Source organism: Bombina bombina, chromosome 4 (genome assembly GCF_027579735.1).
Source record: "Bombina bombina isolate aBomBom1 chromosome 4, aBomBom1.pri, whole genome shotgun sequence".
Classification (NCBI taxonomy): domain Eukaryota; kingdom Metazoa; phylum Chordata; class Amphibia; order Anura; family Bombinatoridae; genus Bombina; species Bombina bombina.
The window spans coordinates 1,133,296,465-1,133,319,743 of NC_069502.1; the positions used below are offsets into that span (position 1 = coordinate 1,133,296,465).

A 23,279-nucleotide genomic window follows, 5' to 3' on the forward strand; every position below is an offset into this window, starting at 1 on the left:
TGCTAAAAGAAAAGTTGTTGTGTGAGTGAGCCGGTGAGTTTTTGAAAATCAGGGCTTTAGCTAGAAGCAAAAAAACAAACAAACAAAAAAAAAAACAGGGCCTCGATCACATACTTGGCGACGTGCGCAAAAACCATCGCCATTTTTTTTCTAATCTAGCGATCACAAACCCAACACAACAGACAAGTTACGTACGTAGATTTTACACGGTGTATGCATTTTTTACTCCCATAAACTAACACAGAACTGGCATTGTCAGTCGGTATCACAAAGGCAGCGCATGGACTTACGCGTGCAGAATAAATGTGTTTTACTCCACACATAGGCAGGCATAGCAACCCTTGTGCACAGTAAAAAAGCAGCCTAACTCCCTGGAAGACTTAAAGGGACACTGAACCCAAATTTTTTCTTTCGTGATTCAGATAGAGCATGAAATTTTAAGCAGTTTTAGGGGTTAATAGTCTAAAGAGGTAGTTTGCAATGTGAGGGGCTGGCGGTTTCGGGGTCAATAGTGTAGTGCAGACTTTGCGTTAGGCTATGTAGCGGTTTAGAGGCTATTAGAGTAGGGGGTCTTATGGCGATTCAGGTTAGCGCGCGAGTAGGGTTTAGGCAATTTTTTTGCTCCATTGACTTCTATGGGGCAGTAGGTTATCACGCGCGCGCGATAGTGTAAGTTCGGCTTTTTGCATAAGTCGGGTTAGCACTGGAGCAATACGTTTTTATTTTCAACTCGTATTACTCACACAAATGGTTTTCCGTTGTCGCGGTTAACGCTCTAGTGAAAGCGCTAGTTAGCGCTACACTTGTAATCTGGCCCAAAATGGAATTGTTTTGTATTTAGTTTCTTTCAAATTACTATAACTTGGGGTAGAAATCACACTTTGTTTTAAAGGACATTGTAGCATTTTATTTGTCTCTTTTATATTACTGTTATTGGTGTGTAAATAAAGCCTAAGATTTCTGAAATTAGATTGTACATTGAATTTTCATGATATTTTCTTGTTTCTAAAAATTACCTCTCTGTATTGTAATGTTTACCAATGCAAGGTATTGCATTGATTCTGTAAAATGTATAGAATCTGTCATTTTGTATGTTTGCTTGCATGCATGCTCTCTTGCAAAATCTCAGCTCTATTCCTTAATTTGTTCATTGGCTTTGGACTGGATTGGCTTGTGCATAGGATATTAAAGGACCACTTAATACAGTATAATTTAATAATTGACAAATATACAATAAAAAGACAATGCAATAGCACTTACTTTGATTTTGAAACAAACAGCTGGATATTTTCTGGCAAATTTCAAAGTTAATCCAATTTTCCTTCCCCCTGTGTCACATGACAGGTATCAGCCAATCACAAGATGCATATACGTATATACTGTGCGTTTTTGTACATGCTCAGTATGAATTGGAGCCTCAGAAAGTGTGCAAAGAATAAGAATGTGCATGTTCTGATAATGAAAGTATATTGGGAAGTTTTTTTGTTTTGTTTTAAATTGTATGCTTTATCTGAATTATGAAACTTTAATTATGACTTTAGTTTTGAGGTAAAATATCTTCCTTTTTTACATATAGATGTTCAGGTGATATTTTCTAGTCGGTTATTTAAGGCTGTGACACACTGCAAGCGTTGCGGCGTGAGGCGAAGCAGCTGCTTCGCTCCGCATCGCTTCTGAAGATCAAATATTTCATCTCTGAGCACTCAGCTACGCGACCTGATGCAGCAGAGTGCTCAGAGATGAAAGGGCAGGACACACTGAGCACGCACGCTTACAGTGTGTCACAGCCTTAACAGCTATGCTGCACCACTTTCTAGTGCTTCATAATTTGGTTATCATGTTCCTTTAATCCTATATTATAAAAGGCCAAGTGTTTGTCTGAAGCCGTCATGCGCAGTAGAGACAAACACTTGGCCTTAGAAAGCGCACAGCTGATCGCACGCGCACCCACCCGACCTCGCACGCGCACCTCTGCAAATGAAACAGCAGCGCGAGGATCAGGCAATTGACAAACACTTGGCCTTAGAAAGCGCACAGCTGATCGCACGCGGACCCACCCGACGTCGCACGCGCACCTCTGCAAATGAAACAGCAGCGCGAGGATCAGGCAATTGACAACACAGCAGCGCGAGGATCAGGCAATTGACAACACAGGAGAGAGAGAGAGAGAGAGAGAGAAGGGGGAGAGAGAAGGGGGAGAGAGGGAGAGAGAAGGGGGAGAGAGAAGGGGGAGAGAGAAGAGGGAGAGAGGGGGAGAGAAGGGGGAGAGAAGGGAGAGAGAAGAGAGAGAGAGAGAGAGAGAGAGAAGAGAGAGAGAGAAGGGGGAGAGAGAAGGGGGAGAGAGAGGGAGAGAGAGGGAGAGAAGGGAGAGAGAAGGGAGAGAGAAGGGAGAGAGAGAGAGAGAAGGGGGGGAGAGAGAGAGAGAAGGGGGAGAGAGGAGGGGGAGAGAGAAGGGAGAGGGAGAGAGAGAGAAGGGGGAGAGAGAGAGAGAGAGAGAGAAGGGGGAGAGAGAGACAGAAGGGGGAGAGAGAGAAGGGAGAGAGAGAAGGGGGAGAGAGAGAGAGAGAGAGAAGGGGGAGAGAGAGAGAGAGAGAGAGAGAGAGAAGGGGGGGAGGGAGAGAGGGGGGGGGGAGAGGGATGGAACCGCGGTACCTAAAAAATTGGCCCGTGTACACGGGCTTTAGGACTAGTATTTTATAATTTGCTAGAACACTTTAAGTGAAGACAAAGGGGGAGAGAAATAATGTATGTTTATACTACATGTACATGCACAAGGCTGTGATTAGTTAGCAAGGCTCATTTGTACTGAAAGACGGGGAAATCAATGAAAGCATAAAAAATTAACTAATTTGTTAACACAAAGCTGCATTTATTTTTTTATTTTTCAAAAAGCGTGTAAGATATGAAGTTACAGTTTCATGTAGCTTCCATTTTGTGTTTTATGTCCCTTTAAGTATTGCCAGCGTAAATAAGACTGTAATTGGCAGCTTATAGGAAGACTGGGAAAAAAGGCTGTTTACCAAGAAAAAATATGTTATGAAGTACTTTATTACAATTGTAAATTGCAAATATACACAAAATTACAAACTTGAAACAGGTCCATACATTTTATTTTTGACTATAATGTCCCTTTAATTGATTGACCATGAATGTTGATTACAACTGAAATTGTTGATATAAAACTCATCTATATTCATCTATAGTTCTCTTCATTGGTGACTTTTAAATAAAATATGACTAGGACAAGTTTCCGTAGTGGGTTAATTACAATATGTATGCATGTTGCTGTATTAATTCTATTTTTTTTCAGGCACTGGATAATTTGTAGAAATGCTTATTTTGTAACAAGTAAATACTGATCTCCAAATACCTCATATATAAAAGGACAAAGAAAGGTCATCAGTCTCTCCGGTACTTTGTCAAAAACTGGACACAGTTAATGAGGTTTGTTTGGTACAGCACAAATTTTTAGACACAGATAGAGATCCTTTCAATGGAAACAAATTTGTTTGGCTTTACCAAGTAACTTAGCGATTAATAATAGCTTTGAGATGCAGGTCAGAAGGGTTGTTGTACCAGCTTGCCAACACAATCTAAATTGTACAGCTACTTTAGATCTATAGTCTTTGTGATTACGTAGTGCTGTTAAGTAGAAAATAAGTTCACTTATAAGCACATCTTTCATATTAAAAAGATATTTATAGTTTCTAATTTCATTTTTACCAGCAAACTGCACTATAGAGAAAACAAGTATACAATATTAGAACTGTGAAGTTACTATTTTAATTGATACAGAAAAGACTGTTTCATACATACATAAAAAGATTTTGTTTTCACCAAAAATAATGAATATGTGTGTCAATTAAGGGTACCAATAAAAAAATCACTCTTTTTTTATTTTTTTGGGGGGTGGGGTTGCATTGGCATGAAAATAAATTTAGCAATAAAAACTAATGTAAAGATTTTAAAGGGAATAAATAATCCAGAAATGAAATGCTGTAATGTGTTGTTATATAGTTTATTCACATAAATTAGTATCTATAAAATATCAAATATCAAAAACAGATGAAATAATTTGTCTTTTATTATTACAATAATGAATGAATGAAAGGTTTTTGAGTCCATGCCCTTGCATCAAATGTTCTTTATATTAGCACTTTTCAACCTCTGTGAAAAAGGTTTAGGGTCTTTGTTTCTTTTTGGTTTTAGACAATATTAATTATTAACTTTCGGCCAGATTACGAGTTTTGCGTTATGGCTGGCTCATTAATAACTTGCAAGTTATTTCCACCGCTCAGCTTTAATAGCGCTGCTATAACAGGTTTTCCAAAAACCTGTGTTAGCAGGTAATATGGTTGCGTTAAGCTCAATACCACACACAAATACCAGCGCTGCACAATTTCCCCATAGACATCAATGGGGAGAGCCGGCTAAAAAAAAGCCTAACACCTACAATAAAGGAGCGTAAAGCTCCGTAACACAGCCCCATTGATTCCTATGGGGAAAGAAAAGTTATCTTTACACCTAACACCCTAACATAAACCCGAGTCTAAACACCCCTAATCTGGCGCCCCCAACATCGCCGACACCTACATTACACTTATTAACCCCTAATCTGCCACCCCCTATCTACACTTATTAACCCCTAATCTGCCACCCCCAATTTCGCTGCAACCTACATAAATTTATTAACCCCTAATCTGCCGCCCCCAAAGTCGTCGCTGCCACTATATTAAAGTTATTAACCCCTAAACCTCTGACCTCCCAGATCACTAACACTAAATAAATATATTAAACCATAACCCTAACTTTAATATAATTAAAATAAATCTAAATAAAAATTACTATCATTACCTAACTAATTCCTTTTTAAAACTAAATATTTACCTATAAAATAAACCCTAAGCTAGCTACAATATAACTAATAGTTACATTGTAGCTACCTTAGGTTTTATTGTTATTTCACAGCTAAGTTTGTATTTATTTTAACTAGGTAGACTAGTTAGTAAATAGTTATTAACTATTTACTAACTGCCTAGTCAAAATAAATACAAATTTACCTGTAAAATAAAACCTAACCTGTCTTACAATAACACCTAACATTACACTACAATTAAATAAATTACATTAATTAAATACAATTAACTAAATTACAAAAAAAAATAAACACCAAATTGGACAAAATAAAAAAGAAATTATCAAATATTTAAACTAATTACACCTAATCTAACAGCCCTATCAAAATAAAAAAGCCCCCCCCCCCCAAATAAAAAAAAACCCTAGCCTAAACTAAACTGCCAATAGCCCTTAAAAGGGCCTTTTGCGGGGCATTGCCCCAAAGAAATCGGCTCTTTTACCTGTAAAAAAAAATACAAACAACCCTCCCAACAGTAAAACCCACCACCCACACAACCAAACCCCCCAAATAAAATCCTATCTAAAAAACATAAGCTCCCCATTGCCCTGAAAAGGGCATTTGGATGGGCATTGCCCTTAAAAGGGCATTTAGCTCTTTTTATTTGCCCAAACCCCTAATCTAAAAATAAAACCCACCCAATAAACCCTTAAAAAAACCTAACACTAACCTCAGAAGATCCACTTACAGTTTTTGAAGACCGGACATCCATCCTCATCAAGCCGGGAGAAGTCTTCATCCAAGTGGGCAGAAGTCCTCAACGAAGCCAGGAGAAGTCTTCATCCAAGTGGCAAGAAGTCGTCCTCCAAGCGGGCAGAAGTCTTCATCCAGACGGTATCTTCTATCTTCATCCTTCCGATGCAGAGCGGCTCCATCTTCAAGACATCCGGCGCGGAGCTTTCATCTTCATACAGTCCCAGCCGTACACTGAAGGTTCCTTTAAATGATGTCATCCAAGATGGCGTCCCTTGATTTCCAATTATCTGATAGAATTTTATCAGCCAATCAGAATTAAAACTGAAAAAATCCTATTGGCTGATGCAATCAGCCAATAGGATTGAGCTTCAATCCTATTGGCTGATCCAATCAGCCAATAGGATTGAACTCACATTCTATTGGCTGTTCCAATCTTATTGGCTTTAATTCCGATTGGCTTATAGAATTCTATCAGCCAATCGGAATTCAAGGGACTTCTCCCGGCTTTGTTGAGGACTTCTGCATGCTAGGATGAAGACTTTTCCCGGCTTGATGAGGATGGATGTCCGGTCTTCAAAAACTGTAAGTGGATCTTCGGGGGTAAGTGTTACGTTTTCTTAAGGGTTTATTGGGTGGGTTTTATTTTTAGATTAGCGGTTTGGGCAAAGAAAATGAGCTAAATGCCCTTTTAAGGGCAATGCCCATCCAAATGCCCTTTTCAGGGCAATGGGGAGCTTAGGTTTTTTAGATAGGATTTTATTTGGGGGGTTTGGTTGTGTGGGTGGTGGGTTTTACTGTTGGGGGGTTGTTTGTATTTTTTTTACAGGTAAAAGAGCTGATTTCTTTGGGGCAATGCCCCGCAAAAGGCTGTTTTAAGGGCCATTGGCAGTTTAGTTTAGGCTAGGTTTTTTTTTGTTTTTTTTGGGGGGGGGGGGGCTTTTTTATTTTGATAGGGCTATTAGATTAGGTGTAATTAGTTTAAATATTGATAATTTCTTTTTTATTTTGTGTAATGTAGTTTTTTATTTTTTTTATTTAGTTAATTATATTTAATTAATGTAATTTATTTAATTGTAGTGTAATGTTAGGTGTTAGTGTAAAACAAGTTAGGTTTTATTTTACATTTAAAATTGTATTTATTTTAACTAGGTAGTTAGTGAATAGTTAATAACTATTTAAATAAATACAAACTTAGCGGTGAAATAAAAATAAAACCTAAGCTAGCTACAATGTAACTATTAGTTATATTGTAGCTAGCTTAGGGTTTATTTTACAGGTAAGTATTTAGTTTTAAATAGAAATTATTTAGTTAATGATAGTCATTTTTATTTAGATTTATTTTAATTATATTAAAGTTAGGGGTGTTAGGTTTAGGGTTTGATAACTTTAGTATAGTGGCAGTGGTGACGTTGAGGGCGGCAGATTAGGGGTTAATAATATTTAACTAGTGTTTGCAATGCGGGAGTGCTGCGTTTTAGGGGTTAATATGTTTATTATAGTGGCGACGATGTCCGAAGCAACAGATTAGGGGTTAATTATTTACACTATAATACACTATATTATATTTATAGTGTTTGCGATGCGGGAGGGCCTCGGTTTAGGGGTTAATAGTTAGTTTATGGATGTTAGTGTACTTTGTAACACTTTAGTTATGATTTTTATGCTACAGCTTTGTAGCGCAAAACCCATAACTACTGACTTTAGATGGCGGAACGAATCTTGTCGGTATAGGCTGTTCCACTCACTTTTTGGCCTCCCAGGCAAAAATCGTAATACCGGCGCTATGGAAGTCCCATTGAAAAAGGACTTTTTGAAAGGTGCGGTAGTTGCGTTGCGTTACAGCCAAAAAAGTGTGTGCTACAGCTATACCTGCAAAACTCGCAATAGCAGCGGTAGTGAAAAAGCAGCGTTATGAGCCATAACGTAAAACTCGTAATCTAGCCGTTTCATTGATACGATGGGTCTGGGTCTCTTTTGGGTTTGTTTGATTTGTCTACTGATGTCTGCCAACTTTAAAATAGCAAATAAACCTAATCAAAGGAAATGATGACGATAAACTCTGTGAAAGCTTTTAGATTATATTTATTAGCCCTCTTTTCAATTTTAGTTATTTATTCCATATCCTGTAAAATTGTGTCTATGTAAAACAATTGCAGGTGTTTAGATCATGATACAGTGGAATTAAGTTGTATTAAACTTTTTTTTTTTTAATCATAAGATAATGCAACTGTCATAATATATTTCTGTATTTTTAAAGAAGTGTATCTGTTTAAAAGAGAAATACAAGGAAGAGGTAACATTATCTTTTTACAGTTTCAGGTTTTTAGGTATTCACTATATATAGTTTAATTTCAAATGACTAAAAAGGTACTCAGAGAAGAATACAACATTCACACAAACATTGCAAAGGATAATACTGCTATTAATCTTTTCTCTGAAGGGCAAATAATTCAACAAAATCTCATTTTGGCTTAGGGCGAATAACTCCTGTATACCCGCAGTCCGTAACTCATGGTAAAGACCTGGCCATCGGGTATTAACACTTAATTAAATCTATACGCATCAATGGGCGAAGTTCCAGTCTTTCAAGCAAAGGTTAATTAGACTAGCTGTTTCTAAGGAACAAATCTTAGAGATGTTAATTGACCCTAGCACTTCTGAGTATTCTTCCCCTTAGCAGTTTGCGTGTACTCCATGAATTTCCATTGGTTTTCTTTCAGAATAAACTATTTCAAATGGATCAGATAGTATATATGGGTTTTGTTATAGCTTTACAGTTTTTTAACACGACTACACTTAATGATCCTCACTTTACATCTGCAAAAAATATGACTTTTTTAAGTTTATATGTGTGATTTATGAAATATCAGAAGCCATATTTTGTTGTATATTAAATTACCCCTTTTAGTTAAAGTATAAGTAAAGTTAATAGCTCCAGAATTAATCCATCAGAACAAAATACTAACAGCAATATGGCCGCTAACTTTTTTTAATATTTTTTTTTTCAAAATTAAATTTTTAATCTATATATTTTCTACTACTATTACTGGGTGAACTCCTCCCACCCTCTACTTCCTCTATTTCTGTAATGTGACGTATAGAGTGGTCCCACACGCTCTATACGTATGGCTAATGCTCGTGCACGAAGTCCCTTTCCAATGCGCATGTGCAAATAGTCGTGTCACAGTCTACCGCGCATGCGCTTTGCGGCGATACCGGTATCCGAAACGGTAGCGCGCTTATGCCCATGCGCGAAACTGGAGCGCGCTCCAAACACAATCAGCTGAAAAAAAGGTGAGCATGCGCAGCCTAACGGCCAGAATTTCAGTTGGATAGATAGAAAACGTGACCTAGGCAGAAGCAAATTACTAAATAATGAGCTGATTTAGGAGATAGAAAATGTTTTAATTATTGCGGCAATAACTCTGTAAATAGAAAAATAAGGAGAAAATAATGAATGAAACTGATATTTTTGGGTAAACAAAATTACTGTGGATTGCAAACATGGTAACTTTCACTTTAATGCAAGAAAACTAAATACAGAACTAATAGACATGGAAAATAGTTATTTTGCATTTGCCCTTATTCAGATATATACAACTCTGGGAAAAAATTAAGAGACCATTGCAAAATGATCAGTTACTATTTATAGTTATGTGTCAAATGAATATTTTTGTTGTATTCTATAAACCACTGACTGCATTTCTCCGAAAGTCCAAATAAAAATATTGTCATTTGGAGCGTTTGTTTGCAGAAAATGACAACCTGTTAAAATAATAAAGATGCAGTGTTTTCAGGCATTGAATAAAGTTTATATTCATTTTTAAACAACACTATACTAATGTTTTAACTAAGCAAGTTCAGAAATCAATATTTGGTGGAATAACCCTGATTTTCAATCACAGTTTTTATGTGTCTTAGCATGCTCTTCTCCAATGATCTTCTCCAGTCTTTCACATTGCTTTTGAGTGACTTTATGTCAGGTTACTTTCTCTGACTCGGAGGTGGAGGCCTCAGATGAGGATAGATTTGCCTCCAGTTTTGATGGGACTTCAGGTGATGAATTTACATCAGGAGGGGAGGAACAGACACATACCCTAATAACAAAGGTATACTTAAGGGCATGATTAATTGGGGAGCCAGACCAAAAACAGATAGTGTCAGAATGGAGGCTGCAGCCTCATCCAGGGCCGGTTCTAGGATTTTTGGCCACACAGATGATACATTTTGCACCCCCCCCCCCCATTACATACCATACCATTGCTGGTTTTTACAAAATGTTACAAAGATGTGCTAAAAAGATAATTATTTTACCTATAATTATAATATAATTTCCCATTACCCCATAAAATCATACTGTTAATCTGATTTTTTATCATTATAATAGTTAATTGATTATTTTACAGTTATTAAAGGGACATAATACTCGTATGCTAAATCACTTGAAACTGATGCAGTATAACTGTAAAAAGCTGACAGGAAAATATCAGCTGAGCATCTCTATGTAAAAAAGGAAGATATTTTACCTCACAATTTCCTTAGCTCAGCAGAGTAAGTTCTGTGTAAAAAGTTATACTCAGCTGCTCCCAGCTGCAGGTAAAAAAAATTAAAAAATGAAGAAATGAACAGCAGCCAATCAGCATCAGCAGTGCTGAGGTCATGAACTCTTTTACTGTGATCTCATGAGATTTCACTTAACTCTCATGATATTTCATTGTAAACTTCCCTAAACTGAATAGGGAAATAACATGAGAGTGCACGAGGCTTATCCCTTCAGCTGTCCCAGGACAGACAGCTGCTTAGAAATCCTTTACAATGGGATGTGGCTACTGAGGAACTTTTGAGGTAAAATAATCTTTCTTTTTTACATAGAGATGTTCAGGTGATATTTTCTAGTCAGCTTTTTACAGCTATACTGCATCACTTTCAAGTGTTTAAACATTTAGGTATTATGGCCCTTTAATTAGTACATCACAAGATGTTAGTGACAAAGAGCACATCTCTAAACTTACACAATCACCAAAAAAGGTTTAAAAAACAATATATATATATATATATATATATATATATATATATATATATATATATATATATATATATATACACACAAACACACATATATATATATATATATCATACAAATCCACAGGCTACCAGAGAAAGCCCAGGTAACTCACTTTAGAAATCAACTGGTTATTTACTAACAAATTTACCATGCCAACATCCTGTGCACTTTCAATTCTACAATAATTCAGAAATAGTTTTGTTAATATAAAGTATAACATAATAGCCCCATCTGCAACCCACAGTGTGCTTCTTGACTTGTAAACTATCTTTTTTTTTTTGGGGGGGGGGAGGGAATTTCATGTGAATTTACAAAAAAGTATGGCCCAGATTACGAGTTTTGTGTTAGAGGCTATGAGGTGCTAACGAGCAGTTTTCCCTCACCGCTCACTTTCCTACAGCGCTGGTATTACGAGTTTTCAGAAACCCGTTGTTAAAAGACAAGTGAAAATTGTGCTCATTACCGCACTCCAATACCAGCGCTGCTTAAGTTAGCGGTGAGCTGGTCGTACATGCTCGTGCACAATTTCCCCATAGGAATCAACGGGGATAGCCGGCTGAGAAAAAGTCTAACACCTGCAAAAAAGCAGCGTAAAACTCAGTAACACAGCCCCATTGATTCCTATGGGGAATTTATGTCTACACCTAACACCCTAACATGAACCCCGAGTCTAAACACCCCTAATCTTACACTTAATAACCATAATCTGCCACCCCAGACATCGCCAACACCTACATTATAATTATTAACCGCTAATCTGCCGCACCGGACACCGCCGCCACCTACATTATATGTATTAACCCCTAATATGCTGCCCCCAACATTGCCGACACCTGCCTACTATTTATTAACCCCTAATCTGCCGCCCCCAATGTTGCTGCAACCTACCTACTATATATTAACCTAATCTGCCGCCCCCAACGTCGCCGCCACTATATTAAAGTTATTAACCCCTAAACCTAACCCTAACACCCCCTAACTTAAATATAATTTAAATAAATCTAAATAAATATTACTATCATTAACTAAATTGTTCCTATTTAAAACTAAATACTTACCTGTAAAATAAACCCTAAGATAGCTACAATATAACTAATAGTTACATTGTAGCTAGTTTAGGGTTTATTTTTATTTTACAGGCAAGTTTGTATTTATTTTAACTAGGTACAATAGTTATTAAATAGTTATTAACTATTTACTAACTACCTAGCTAAAATAAATACAAAAGTACCTGTAAAATAAAACCTAACCTAAGTTACACGAGCACCTAACACTGCACTATAATTAAATAAATTAACTAAATTAAATACAATTACCTAAATTAAATTAGCTAAAGTACAAAAAAACAAAACACTAAATTACAGAAAATAATAAACAAATTACAGATATTTAAACTAATTACACCTAATCTAATAGCCCTATTAAAATAAAAAAATCCCCCCCAAAATAAAAAAAACCCTAGCCTAAACTAAACTACCAATAGCCCTTAAAAGGGCCTTTTGCGGGGCATTGCCTTCATAATTTGGATGTGGTTCGGGCCTTGAAGTTCTATCTTCAGGCTACGAAGGAGTTTAGACAGACTTCTTCTTTGTTTGTTGTCTATTCTGGGAAGCGTAGAGGGCAGAAGACCTCGTCTACTTCCTTATTTTTTTGGTTGAGGAGCATTATTCGCTTAGCTTATGAGACAGCGGGACATAAGCCTCCTCAGAGGATTAAGGCTCATTCAACTAGAGCGATGGCTTCCTCTTGGGCCTTCAAGATTGAGGCCTCTATGGATCAAATTTGTAGGGCGGCTACCTGGTCCTCCTTATATACCTTTTCTAAATTTTACAAGTTTGACGTTTTTGCTTTGGCTGAAGCAGCTTTTGGGAGAAAGGTTTTGCAGGCTGTGGTGCCCTCAGAATAGGGTCCGCCTTCTTTTTTTCCCTCCTGTTCATTCATTGTCCTCTGGAGCTTGGGTATATGTTTCCCACAAGTAAGGAATGGAGCCGGGGACTCTCCCTATATTAAGAAGGAAAACATAAATTATGCTTACAGATAATTTCCTTTCCTTCTGTGTGAGGAGAGTCCACTTCCCCCCGCCCGTATTTTGTTCTTCTGGCACCATTTATACTCTGATATTTCTCCTACTGTTCCTTGTTCCTTTGGCAGAATGACTGGGATATGAGGGAAGTGGGGGAGGTATTTAAGCCTTTGGCTGGGGTGCTTTCTCCTGTTGGCCAGGTTCTGTATTTCCACAATTAAGGAATGAAGCTGTGGACTCTCCTCATACAAAAGGAAAGGAAATTATCTGGTAAGCATAATTTATGTTTTCTATATATATATCATATTTTTTTAAATATATGTAAATGTGAAGAACATAGCAATTTTAAGTATTTCCATTAAAAACACATTATAAATTAACAGTAATATTAATGCATGTTTCTCTTGTTAAGTGTATCCAGTCCACGGATCATCCATTACTTGTGGGATATTCTCCTTCCCAACAGGAAGTTGCAAGAGGATCACCCACAGCAGAGCTGCTATATAGCTCCTCCCCTCACTGCCATATCCAGTCATTCTCTTGCAACTCTCAACAAAGATGGATGTAGTAAAAGGAGAGTGGTGTATTATAGTTAGTGACTCACTCTTGCCACCTGTCAGCGATCCATATCCCAGGTGTAGAGAACTGGGAGGCGGATTTTTCATCCGGGGGAATGGGAACTCCATCCGGAGGTGTTTGCTCAATTGGTTCTCCGTTGGGGCAAACCAGAATTGGATCTCATGGCGTCTCGCCAGAACGCCAAGCTTCCTTGTTACGGATCCAGGTCCAGGGACCCAGAAGCGGCACTGATAGATGCTCTAGCAGCGCCTCGATTCTTCAACCTGGCTTATGTGTTTCCACCATTTCCTCTGCTCCCTCGTCTGATTGCCAAAATCAAACAGGAAAGAGCATTGGTGATATTGATAGCGCCTGCGTGGCCACGCAGGACCTGGTATGCAGACCTAGTGGACATATCATCCTTTCCACCATGGACTCTGCCTCTGAGACAAGACCTTCTAATACAAGGTCCTTTCAATCATCCGAATCTACTTTCTCTGAGACTGACTGCATGGAGATTGAACGCTTGATCCTATCAAAGCGTGGCTTCTCCGAGTCAGTAATTGATACCTTAATACAGGCACGTAAGCCTGTCACCAGGAAAATTTACCATAAGATATGGCGAAATATCTTCATTGGTGTGAATCCAAGAATTACTCATGGAGTAGGGTTAGGATTCCTAGGATATTGTCCTTCCTCCAAGAGGGTTTGGACAAAGGATTATCAGCTAGTTCTTTAAAGGGACAGATTTCTGCTCTGTCTATTCTTTTACACAAGCGTCTGGCAGAAGTTCCAGACGTTCAGGCATTTTGTCAGGCTTTAGTTAGAATTAAGCCTGTGTTTAAACCTGTTGCTCCTCCATGGAGCTTAAACTTGGTTCTTAAAGTTCTTCAAGGTGTTCCGTTTGAACCCCTTCATTCTATTGATATCAAACTTCTTTCATGGAAAGTTCTTTTTCTGATGGCTATTTCCTCGGCTCGAAGAGTCTCAGAGTTATCTGCCTTACATTGTGATTCTCCTTATCTGATCTTTCATTCAGATAAAGTTGTTCTGCGTACAAAACCTGGGTGGTTTCTAACAAGAATATCAATCAAGAGATTGTTGTTCCATCATTCTGTCCTAACCCTTCTTCAAAGAAGGAACGTCTTTTGCATAATCTAGACGTAGTCCGTGCCTTGAAGTTTTACTTACAGGCTACTAAAGATTTTCGCCAAACATCTAACCTGTTTGTTGTTTACTCTGGACAGAGGAGAGGTCAGAAGGCCTCGGCAACCTCTCTTTCTTTTTGGCTTCGGAGTATAATCCATTTAGCCTATTAGACTGCTGGACAGCAGCCTCCTGAAAGGATTACAGCTCATTCTACTAGAGCTGTGGCTTCCACCTGGGCCTTTAAAAATGAGGCCTCTGTTGAACAGATTTGCAAGGCTGCAACTTGGTCTTCCCTTCATACTTTTTCCAAATTTTCCAAATTTTATACTTTTGCTTCTTCGGAGGCTGTTTTGGGGAGAAAGGTTCTACAGGCAGTGGTTCCTTCCGTTTAATTTCCTGCCTTGTCCCTCCCATCATCCGTGTACTTTAGCTTTGGTATTGGTATCCCACAAGTAATGGATGATCCGTGGACTGGATACACTTAACAAGAGAAAACATAATTTATGCTTACCTGATAAATTTATTTCTCTTGTAGTGTATCCAGTCCACGGATCATCCATTACTTGTGGGATATTCTCCTTCCCAACAGGAAGTTGCAAGAGGATGATCCGTGGACTGGATACACTACAAGAGAAATAAATTTATCAGGTAAGCATAAATTATGTTTTTAAGGTATTTGACTGGGAAAGGGCTCAAAAGTGTATATATTTTTATATGTATAAATGTGTTTATATGTGTGTATATATGCATAACATATAAATACACATGTATAAACATGTATACAACACACACACACACAGACATTGGAGCCCTTTCCTGTCAAACACTTTGGGGCCGGTTTATCAAGCTCCCAAGTTATGAAGCAGCGGTCTAAAGACCACTGTTCCATAACTTGTCCGCCCGCTCTGAGGCCGCGGACAGAAATCAACCCAATCAAATACAATTGTGTTGTGAACTGCTGGTGCAATGCCGCCCCGTGCAGATTTGCAGCCAATCGGCCGCTAGCAGGGGGTGTCAGTCAACCCAATCGTATTCAGAGCAGGCGGACAAGTTATGGAGCAGCGGTCTTTAGACTGCTGCTTCATAACTTCTGTTTGGCTCGCCGGAAACAAGGGGCATCAAGCTCCATACGGTTTACTTGTGCTGAAGTCGTGCTAAGCCGTGCTAAATATTCTAGCACAGTTTTGGCTTTCACTCGAGCACAAACTATAACTTTTAACTTCTAATACCAGGTCAAATTAGCATGGTCATGATATCCATTGAAAGTATAGGCTACGATCAAGCGAAGTCGGCTGTACTAACACTTCTCTGTTTAACACATTTTACCATGAACTCGTAATTTAAAAGTTGTGTTGCTAATGTTAGCATGGTGAAGCAATATTGGTTTTCACACACTCTATCTGTCTACCAGTTTATGTACTATATAAATATTTATTGTTGATAAACATATTTGCTTTATTTTATATTACAGAAAGGAACTCAATGATATTGCCCAAATAAAGGAAAAAGAAAACTTAAAAAAAGACTTTGAAATGAAAGAAAAAAGAAAGGATTACCAAGCTAGAAAAATGCATTACCTCCTCAGCACTAAACAGGTTAGTATACAGTGCCATTCACTGACAAGTCATGTAAAGCACTAGGGACTCAGAACCTGACAAAGACAAAGCAGCGTACTGAATAGGACATGACTACTTGAAACGATATCACAAAAACGCAACTTCTACTTCAATTAAATAGTTCTTTCTATGTCAGGGCAGATAGCATGACTTCTTTATAATGGCATCGCATCTATGTGTAGGATACAGCAGCATTGCTAGGGAGAAGCGTATAAGTCATCAGTTTGAGAACAAAAAAGCATTAGCTGACAGCACAAACTCATTTTAAATGTCTTGTTGTCATGTTATCACTTTTATTATGCGCTAAGTGCTTATATTACCCTAATAGCCTAGTTTGATGTAAATTACATTTATATAGCTCCAATACTGTAATAATAATACTAGTAATATTATTATACATAGCTACATTTTTGTTTCTATTAAACTGTTTATTAAATCAGTTTCATTCCATATTGTCTCTCCTTCTCACAGGCTGTGACAGATGCAGTGCACACTCACAGATCAGCAATATTGTCCACTTTTTTTTTTTACAACTATATAATGTACTTCAGGTTAGTGTAGGGTTGCCACCATGTTTTCCTGAACACTTATGAGTTACACATGCTGCAGGGTGTGCAGCTGGGGAACATGTATTGTGTTTCTGGACAGCACTATTCATATTCCTCCCTGCACACCCTGCAGCATGTGTAACTTATAAGTGTTCTCTATTTTAAGGGACGGGTGGCAACCCTAGTTAGTGTGCATGATACAGCAAGTGAGCTTTATATTTGTGCATTGTTACACAGTTTTACAGTTACACAAAATATATATTTAAAAAAAAAACACTCAACAATAATATAGAACAATGCATCCACAGCAAAAATGTATAGCTCCTGCTTTGTATCATGCGCCCTAAGCACATTATACAGTTGTAAAAAATAGGCAATATTACTGATCTGTGAGTGTGCACATCTTCTGTCACAGGCTGTGAGAATACCTCAGTTCCAATATGGCAGCCCCCAGTGCAAAGAGGCGGAGCTTCAGTATATGGCACCTTTAGGAGAACAGATTTAAAAAGAGCTGCAGGAAAAGGATAAAAAATTTCCTTTTTAAGTAGAAGCATTTTTGTAATAAACGTACATTTGCTTCTAGTGAAGTTATTACTGTTTTAGCGGCATATACACATATGCTGTGCATGTTACAGGTATTGGCATTCAGAATACACTCCTGATTAGAGAATCATTGGTCAAATATGTGCATATGGTATTTAAACAGTGATAGATTTTGTTCTAAACATTTTTGCTAATACAAGTATATTGCAAAAATGCTCCTTTTCAAAATGGAAATCCTAACATGAAGTTCAAGGCATAATTGCTTACTGGCTGATAAGCAGATCGCTCTTCTATTGGTATACAGTTCCGTGCCTCACAATAGAAAACAAAAGAAAAAAGCAATGTTTTACTTTTCTTGGTATAGGTATTTTTTATCCATATTTCTGTAGATTATTTATTATGTATCTATGAAATTATTTTTATATATATTTATTGCTAAGCATATATTAATCTTGTGATTTGTTTAATAATAATAACGCATGTCCCTTTCATACATGCATCTGTAGAACAGACATTTGGTCTTTTATAAATTGCCTCTATGCGCTTATTTATCAAGCACTTTTAGGGCTCCGTGTACTAAGGGGCGTATGAACAAGCTTTTCAACTTTAGACCCTGTTTGCACAGCTTTGAACAGGTAGCGGACCCAGTACATCTGCAGCCTAGATGCCCCCTTCTCTCTCGCGTGCTCATGGTGATTTCAAAACCTAATGTCAGAGGTGGCACGTGCGAGCCCCCAAGGGCTCAAAAACAGTTTTTGCTGCTTAGTACATTAAGGCCTTAGGGCTAGATTTATTAATGGTTGAGCGGACATGATTTGCGTATGCTGTCGGCATTTATCATACACAAGCATTTCTAGTGAAATGCTTGTGCAATGCCGCCCCTTGTTCACCGGTGGCCAATCAGCCACTAGCAGGGGGTGTCAATCATCGCAATCGGATCGGGATGATTTCAGTGGTGGCAACCACTGTTTATTATCTTACGTTTCAGGCGAGACGGAAACGATGGGCGTAGGAACCAGAGTTCCTCAAGCCAGAGGCCCGAGGTGCCCAAAAGGGCCCCAAGACCGGAGGTGCCCACCAGAGGCTGCTTAATAAATCTACCCCTTAGTCTCTTTTTTCCTTTTTGTCAGGTGAAACTATTTCAAACATTATATTATTGGTTAACAAATGTAATGCTATTCACTTACACTGTTGGTTTAATAGTACAATAAATAAATCAGTTGATAAGAGAACCTCTCAAATATTTTAATATTAAAGGGACATAAAACCCAATATTTTGCTTTATGATTCAGACAGAACATACAATGTTAAACCATTTTCCAATGTACTTCTTTTATCAACTTGTCTTAGTTTTCTTGTTATCCTTTGTTAAAAAGCAGGCAGATTAGATCAGGAGTGTGCACGTGTCGGCAGCACTATATGGTAGCCGTTTTGCAGCAATGTTATACAATAGCAAGAGCACTAGAGGGCAGCACTATTTCCTGTCATGTAGTGCTCCAGACGTGCACGCTACCTATCTAGATATCTCTTCAACAAAGAGTAACATGAGAACAAATTTGATAATAGAAGTAGATTGGAAAGTTTAAAATGTAAACTCTTATTTAAATCATAAAAGAACATTTTTGGGTTTCATGTCCCTTAAATATTTATAAAATAAAGCCTATTATTACTGTTATGGGTAAAATGTCACTTTTTTAATGTAAGAATATAGTGTGTCTTTTGTTCTATAGCATTTAGTGTACCTAAGGGTTTCTTTTGTTCCATTTTAAGCAAAATGGTGCCATAAATTCTGCTTTCGTTCATTGATCTGCAGGACGCAAGAGGGCAGCTGCTTTTGTTGTATGGCTTTGTGTTGTAGTTTAAAGGGACAATCTAGTCCAAAATAAACTTTCATGATTCAGATAGAGAATGTAATTTTAAACAATTTTCCAATTTACTTTTATCACCAATTTTGCTTTGTTCTCTTGGTATTCTTAGTTGAAAGCTTAACCTAGGAGGTTCATATGCTAATTTCTTAGACCTTGAAGCCCTCCTCTTTCAGAATGCATTTTAACAGTTTTTCACCACTAGAGGGCGTTAGTTCACATATTTCATATAGATAGCACTGTGCTCGTGCACGTGAAGTAATCTGGGAGCAGGCACTGATTGGCTAGACTGCAAGTCTGTCAAAAGAACTGAAAAAAGGGGCAGTTTGCAGAGGCTTAGATACAAGATAATCACAGAGGTTAAAAGTATATTATTATAAATGTGTTAGTTATGCAAAACTGGGGAATGGGTAATAAAGGGATTATCTGTCTTTTAAAACAATAAAAATTCTGGTGTAGACTGTCCCTTTAAGGTTGAACGATTTGTGTGACCATAAAGTGGAATTATTGTTTTTCTGAACATTCAACATATTCACCAGTGCACTCAAAATATAGGCAGTTTTCTTATTAAAAATCAACTTGTCAGTCATTCCACACTTTTGGCAAAGATTCAGGTGTTCAGAAAGCAAGTAGAGGAGGAAGTAATCACAGTCTGTTGATGTGCAAACCCCTTTACTTTCCCAGTTCATTCTATTTAAACAGTGTTATTGTCTTGAATAATTGAAATCAGATCCTACTTTTTTCCAGATTTACTGTAGCACCCTTTACTGGAACCTATGATATAACACGGCATCCCATATAAAATCAACTATCAAGAATATTGGTTGGAATGACTCAATATACAAAACAGCAGATGCTGTTTTAAACTCTTGCATGAGCCTCATTACAACAATGTAAGAAGCAGTGGTCATCTGACCTGCGCTTCTTAAAGGGACATGAAGCCCAACATTTTTCTCATTTTTCATGATTCAAATAGATGTGATTTTAATCAACTTTCCAATTTACTTTTTTTTATCCAATTTGCTTCATTCTCATGGTATCCTTTTTGAAGGAGCAGCTATGCACTACTGGGAGCTATATGAAGATATTTGGTGAACCAATGAATGAAAAAAGGCATTTTTGTGCAGCCACAAATCAGCAGCTACCTCCCAGTAATGCATTGCTGTTCATGTGCCTATCTACATATGCTTTTAAACTAAGGATACCAAGAGAATGAAGCAATTTAGATAATAGAAGCAAATTGGAAAGTTGTTTAAAATCACATGCGCTGTCTGAATCATTAAAGAAAGATTTTGGGTTTCATGTTCCTTTAACCTCACTGCCACCTCTGAGGTGTTGGAAATAAAACACCCCCTGAACGAACATGTCTCAATGTTCACTTGTGAGGTGCTGCAAAAGCAAGTCCTTGTGCAATGCTACAACCTGGCAGATGAGGACCTGTGTCTGATGCCCGTTTTCCACCCAAAGACATCAATAATTGCTTCAGTAATAGGGAATAAGAATGTTAGAGCCTTTTGATACAGAGAAGGACAATTTATCTATGTATTTTTCTCAAGAAAGGCTCAGGACTAGTTGTAGTATCATCATCACATACTGGTTATGTTTTAGGGCCCGATGATCTAAAGCTCTTCACATTGGCAAGATGATCTAAGGTGTCCCGTCAGTACTGCAAGGTCCCTCAAACAGTTTCAGAAAGGCAAATTTAAGCTTGATAGCTGTTTATCTCAGTATGCAGGGTTCCGGATATGAAGGAGAGACAGCTGCATTGCAATATAAAGCTCAAAAAATAACCTCAATTTTGTATGCGATTTCTCTCCATCCCGGCGAGATTTTGATCATCAGACCCTTAGTGTTAAGGGTGATTGCCTTGTAGCATGACACACTGCACTAACACTAGTAGAAAAACGTGATGTTCTGTAAAGCACCAGTCTAGTAGAACATGCAGGTCAATCTGTGTCACATGAGATCAGCCAATTGAAACTAGTTCATCAGATCCATCCAAGGCTTCTCTGGGACTTAGGGTTGAGTCAGCTTGTAAAGGAGGTTGATGTCCTCCTCAACATACTCTGATCTGTTGTAGGTATGTTGCAGACACATGGCTACAGGAGTTGGGGTCTTATCTGCAGTGAGATGTGAGTATGTTGCTTGTAATTGGACTGTTGGGTCAGGGTTCTGGTCCAATGTGAGTATGTCTCTTATTGAGGACCTAAAGGCCATGGGGTCTGATCTGACATATGATGTGGCTATATGGCTTATAGAGTGGCTGCAGGGCCAAAGGATTTGCTCTGGGGTGTGACAGGGAAAGGGTCTGATCTGGGTATGTTGCTTGTAATGTAAACACATTTCATGGTCAGGGGTTAGATCTGAGATCTGATGTAGAGATGTAACTCACAGGGACTTTAGGGCCAGAAATTTAGTTTTATGCCTGATGTGAGCATTTGACTAAAAGGCTGATCTGAGGTCTAATGTCTGTATGTGACTGTGAAAGGCTTTGTTTGATATATTAATGTGACCACCAGTGGCTGCAGGGCTTTGTGGTTTATTGTTCCTGTTGCATGGAGGTATACAGTGTCATAGTGAATCAGCTGGTGTTGTTTGAAAGCGCACTGGACCTTAAAGAGTTATTAAATTCAAAATATAATTCCATACATAATTAAACATATGTGCAATGCACCTTTCATTAGTTATTTTGTCTGTTTTTTGTAATTTAACTCTGAAAATTGTGCATCCTATGAAATGCAGAACCCAAACGCTCTTACATGCTGCACAGTGATTGTTTGATATATGCAGAATCTGTTTTCATATCTGTCCCCATTTGGCCACAATAAAGTAGATGGGTGGATCCAGGAAATAAAAAAATCAATACACATTTTCCAGACAAAATGACACTTAAATGCTGTATACAGATTGTTTAAAATGCAGTAATGTGTAATTTGCTTTATTCTGCCGGTATCCTTAGTTGACTGGCTGTTGATTGGTGGCTGCACGCAAATTGCTTCTTTTCATTGGTTCCCCAGATGTGCTGAGATGTGCTCATCAAGGGCTCCCAGTAGTGCATTGCTGCTCATTCAACAAAGGATACCAAGAAAATGAAGCAAACTTGAAAATAGAAGTAAAGTTGTTTAAAATTAAATGGATACTCAATCCAAAATTTGTCTTTAATGATTCGGATAGAACAAGAAATTTTAAGCAACTTTTTAATTTACTCCTATTATCAATTTTTCTTCATTCTTAGGAGCCGGACCATTGTAGTCACCAATAAGCAAGCGCTATCCAGGGTGCTGAACCTAAATTGGGACATCTCTTAAGCTTTACATTCCTGCTTTTTAAATAAAGATAGCAAGAGAGAAGAAAAAGTGATAATATAATAGGAGTAAATTAGTAAGTTGCTTAAAATTGCATGCTCTATCTAAATCATGAAAGAAGAAAATTGGGTTTAGTATTGTTTAGTTTTGGTTTCATGGCCCTTTAATAGGGTGATTATTGGCCCCTTGATTTCTACATCTTCTTTAGCAGTCAATGGATTTCAAGGCTTTTTGAGGGGTTAGAGGAGGGTTCTTTAAACCGCGGGTCGGACCCATTACTGGGTCGCAACACCATGTTTACTGGGTCGTGACTTGTGTGTGTGTTATATGGGAGTGTGTGTTTTATGGGAGTGTGTGTTTTATGGGAGTGTGTGTTTTAGAAGTATGTGTGTGTGTTGTAGAAGTATGTGTGTGTGTTGTAGGAGTATGTGTGTGTGTTGTAGGAGTATGTGTGTGTGTTGTAGAAGTGTGTGTGTGTTGTATGAGAGTCTGTGTGTGTGTTGTAGGAGTGTGTGTGTGTTGTAGGAGTGTGTGTGTTAGAAGAGTGTGTGTGTGTTGTAGAAGTGTGTGTGTTGTATGAGTGTGTGAGTGTGTGTTGTATGAGTGTGTGTGTGTGTTGTATGAGTGTGTGAGTGTGTGTTGTAAGAGTGTGTGTTGTGTTGTAGGAGAGTGTGTGTGTGTGTTGTATGTGTGTGTGTGTTGTAGAAGTGTGTGTGTGTTGAATGAGAGTCTGTGTGTGTGTTGTAGGAGTGTGTGTGTGTGTTGTAGAAGAGTGTGTGTGTGTTGTAGAAGTGTGTGTGTGTGTTGTAGAAGTGTGTGTGAGTGTGTGTTGTATGAGTGTGTTGTAGGATAGTGTGTGTTATTAACTTTTACAACACTTTCAAGTTAGACTACAATCAGGAATAAAGTATGCCCACATTTAGCCACTTTACCAAAAAATTGTGACTATGGTTGTATATTATTTCAGAACTTTTCACAAAAGTATATGGTATCTTG

The 23,279-nt window shown here is 37.9% G+C and overlaps 1 protein-coding gene across 1 annotated transcript in view; it reads left to right on the top strand.

Moving 5' to 3' along the window:
• The window catches only part of SPATA17 (spermatogenesis associated 17), a 498,577-nt gene that overhangs the window by 178,683 nt on the left and 296,615 nt on the right, over positions 1 to 23,279 (top strand). The window contains exon 4 of the mRNA XM_053712503.1: positions 15,878 to 16,001. Coding sequence (XP_053568478.1) covers positions 15,878 to 16,001 — 124 coding nt within the window. The remainder of the gene's footprint in view (positions 1 to 15,877; positions 16,002 to 23,279) is intronic.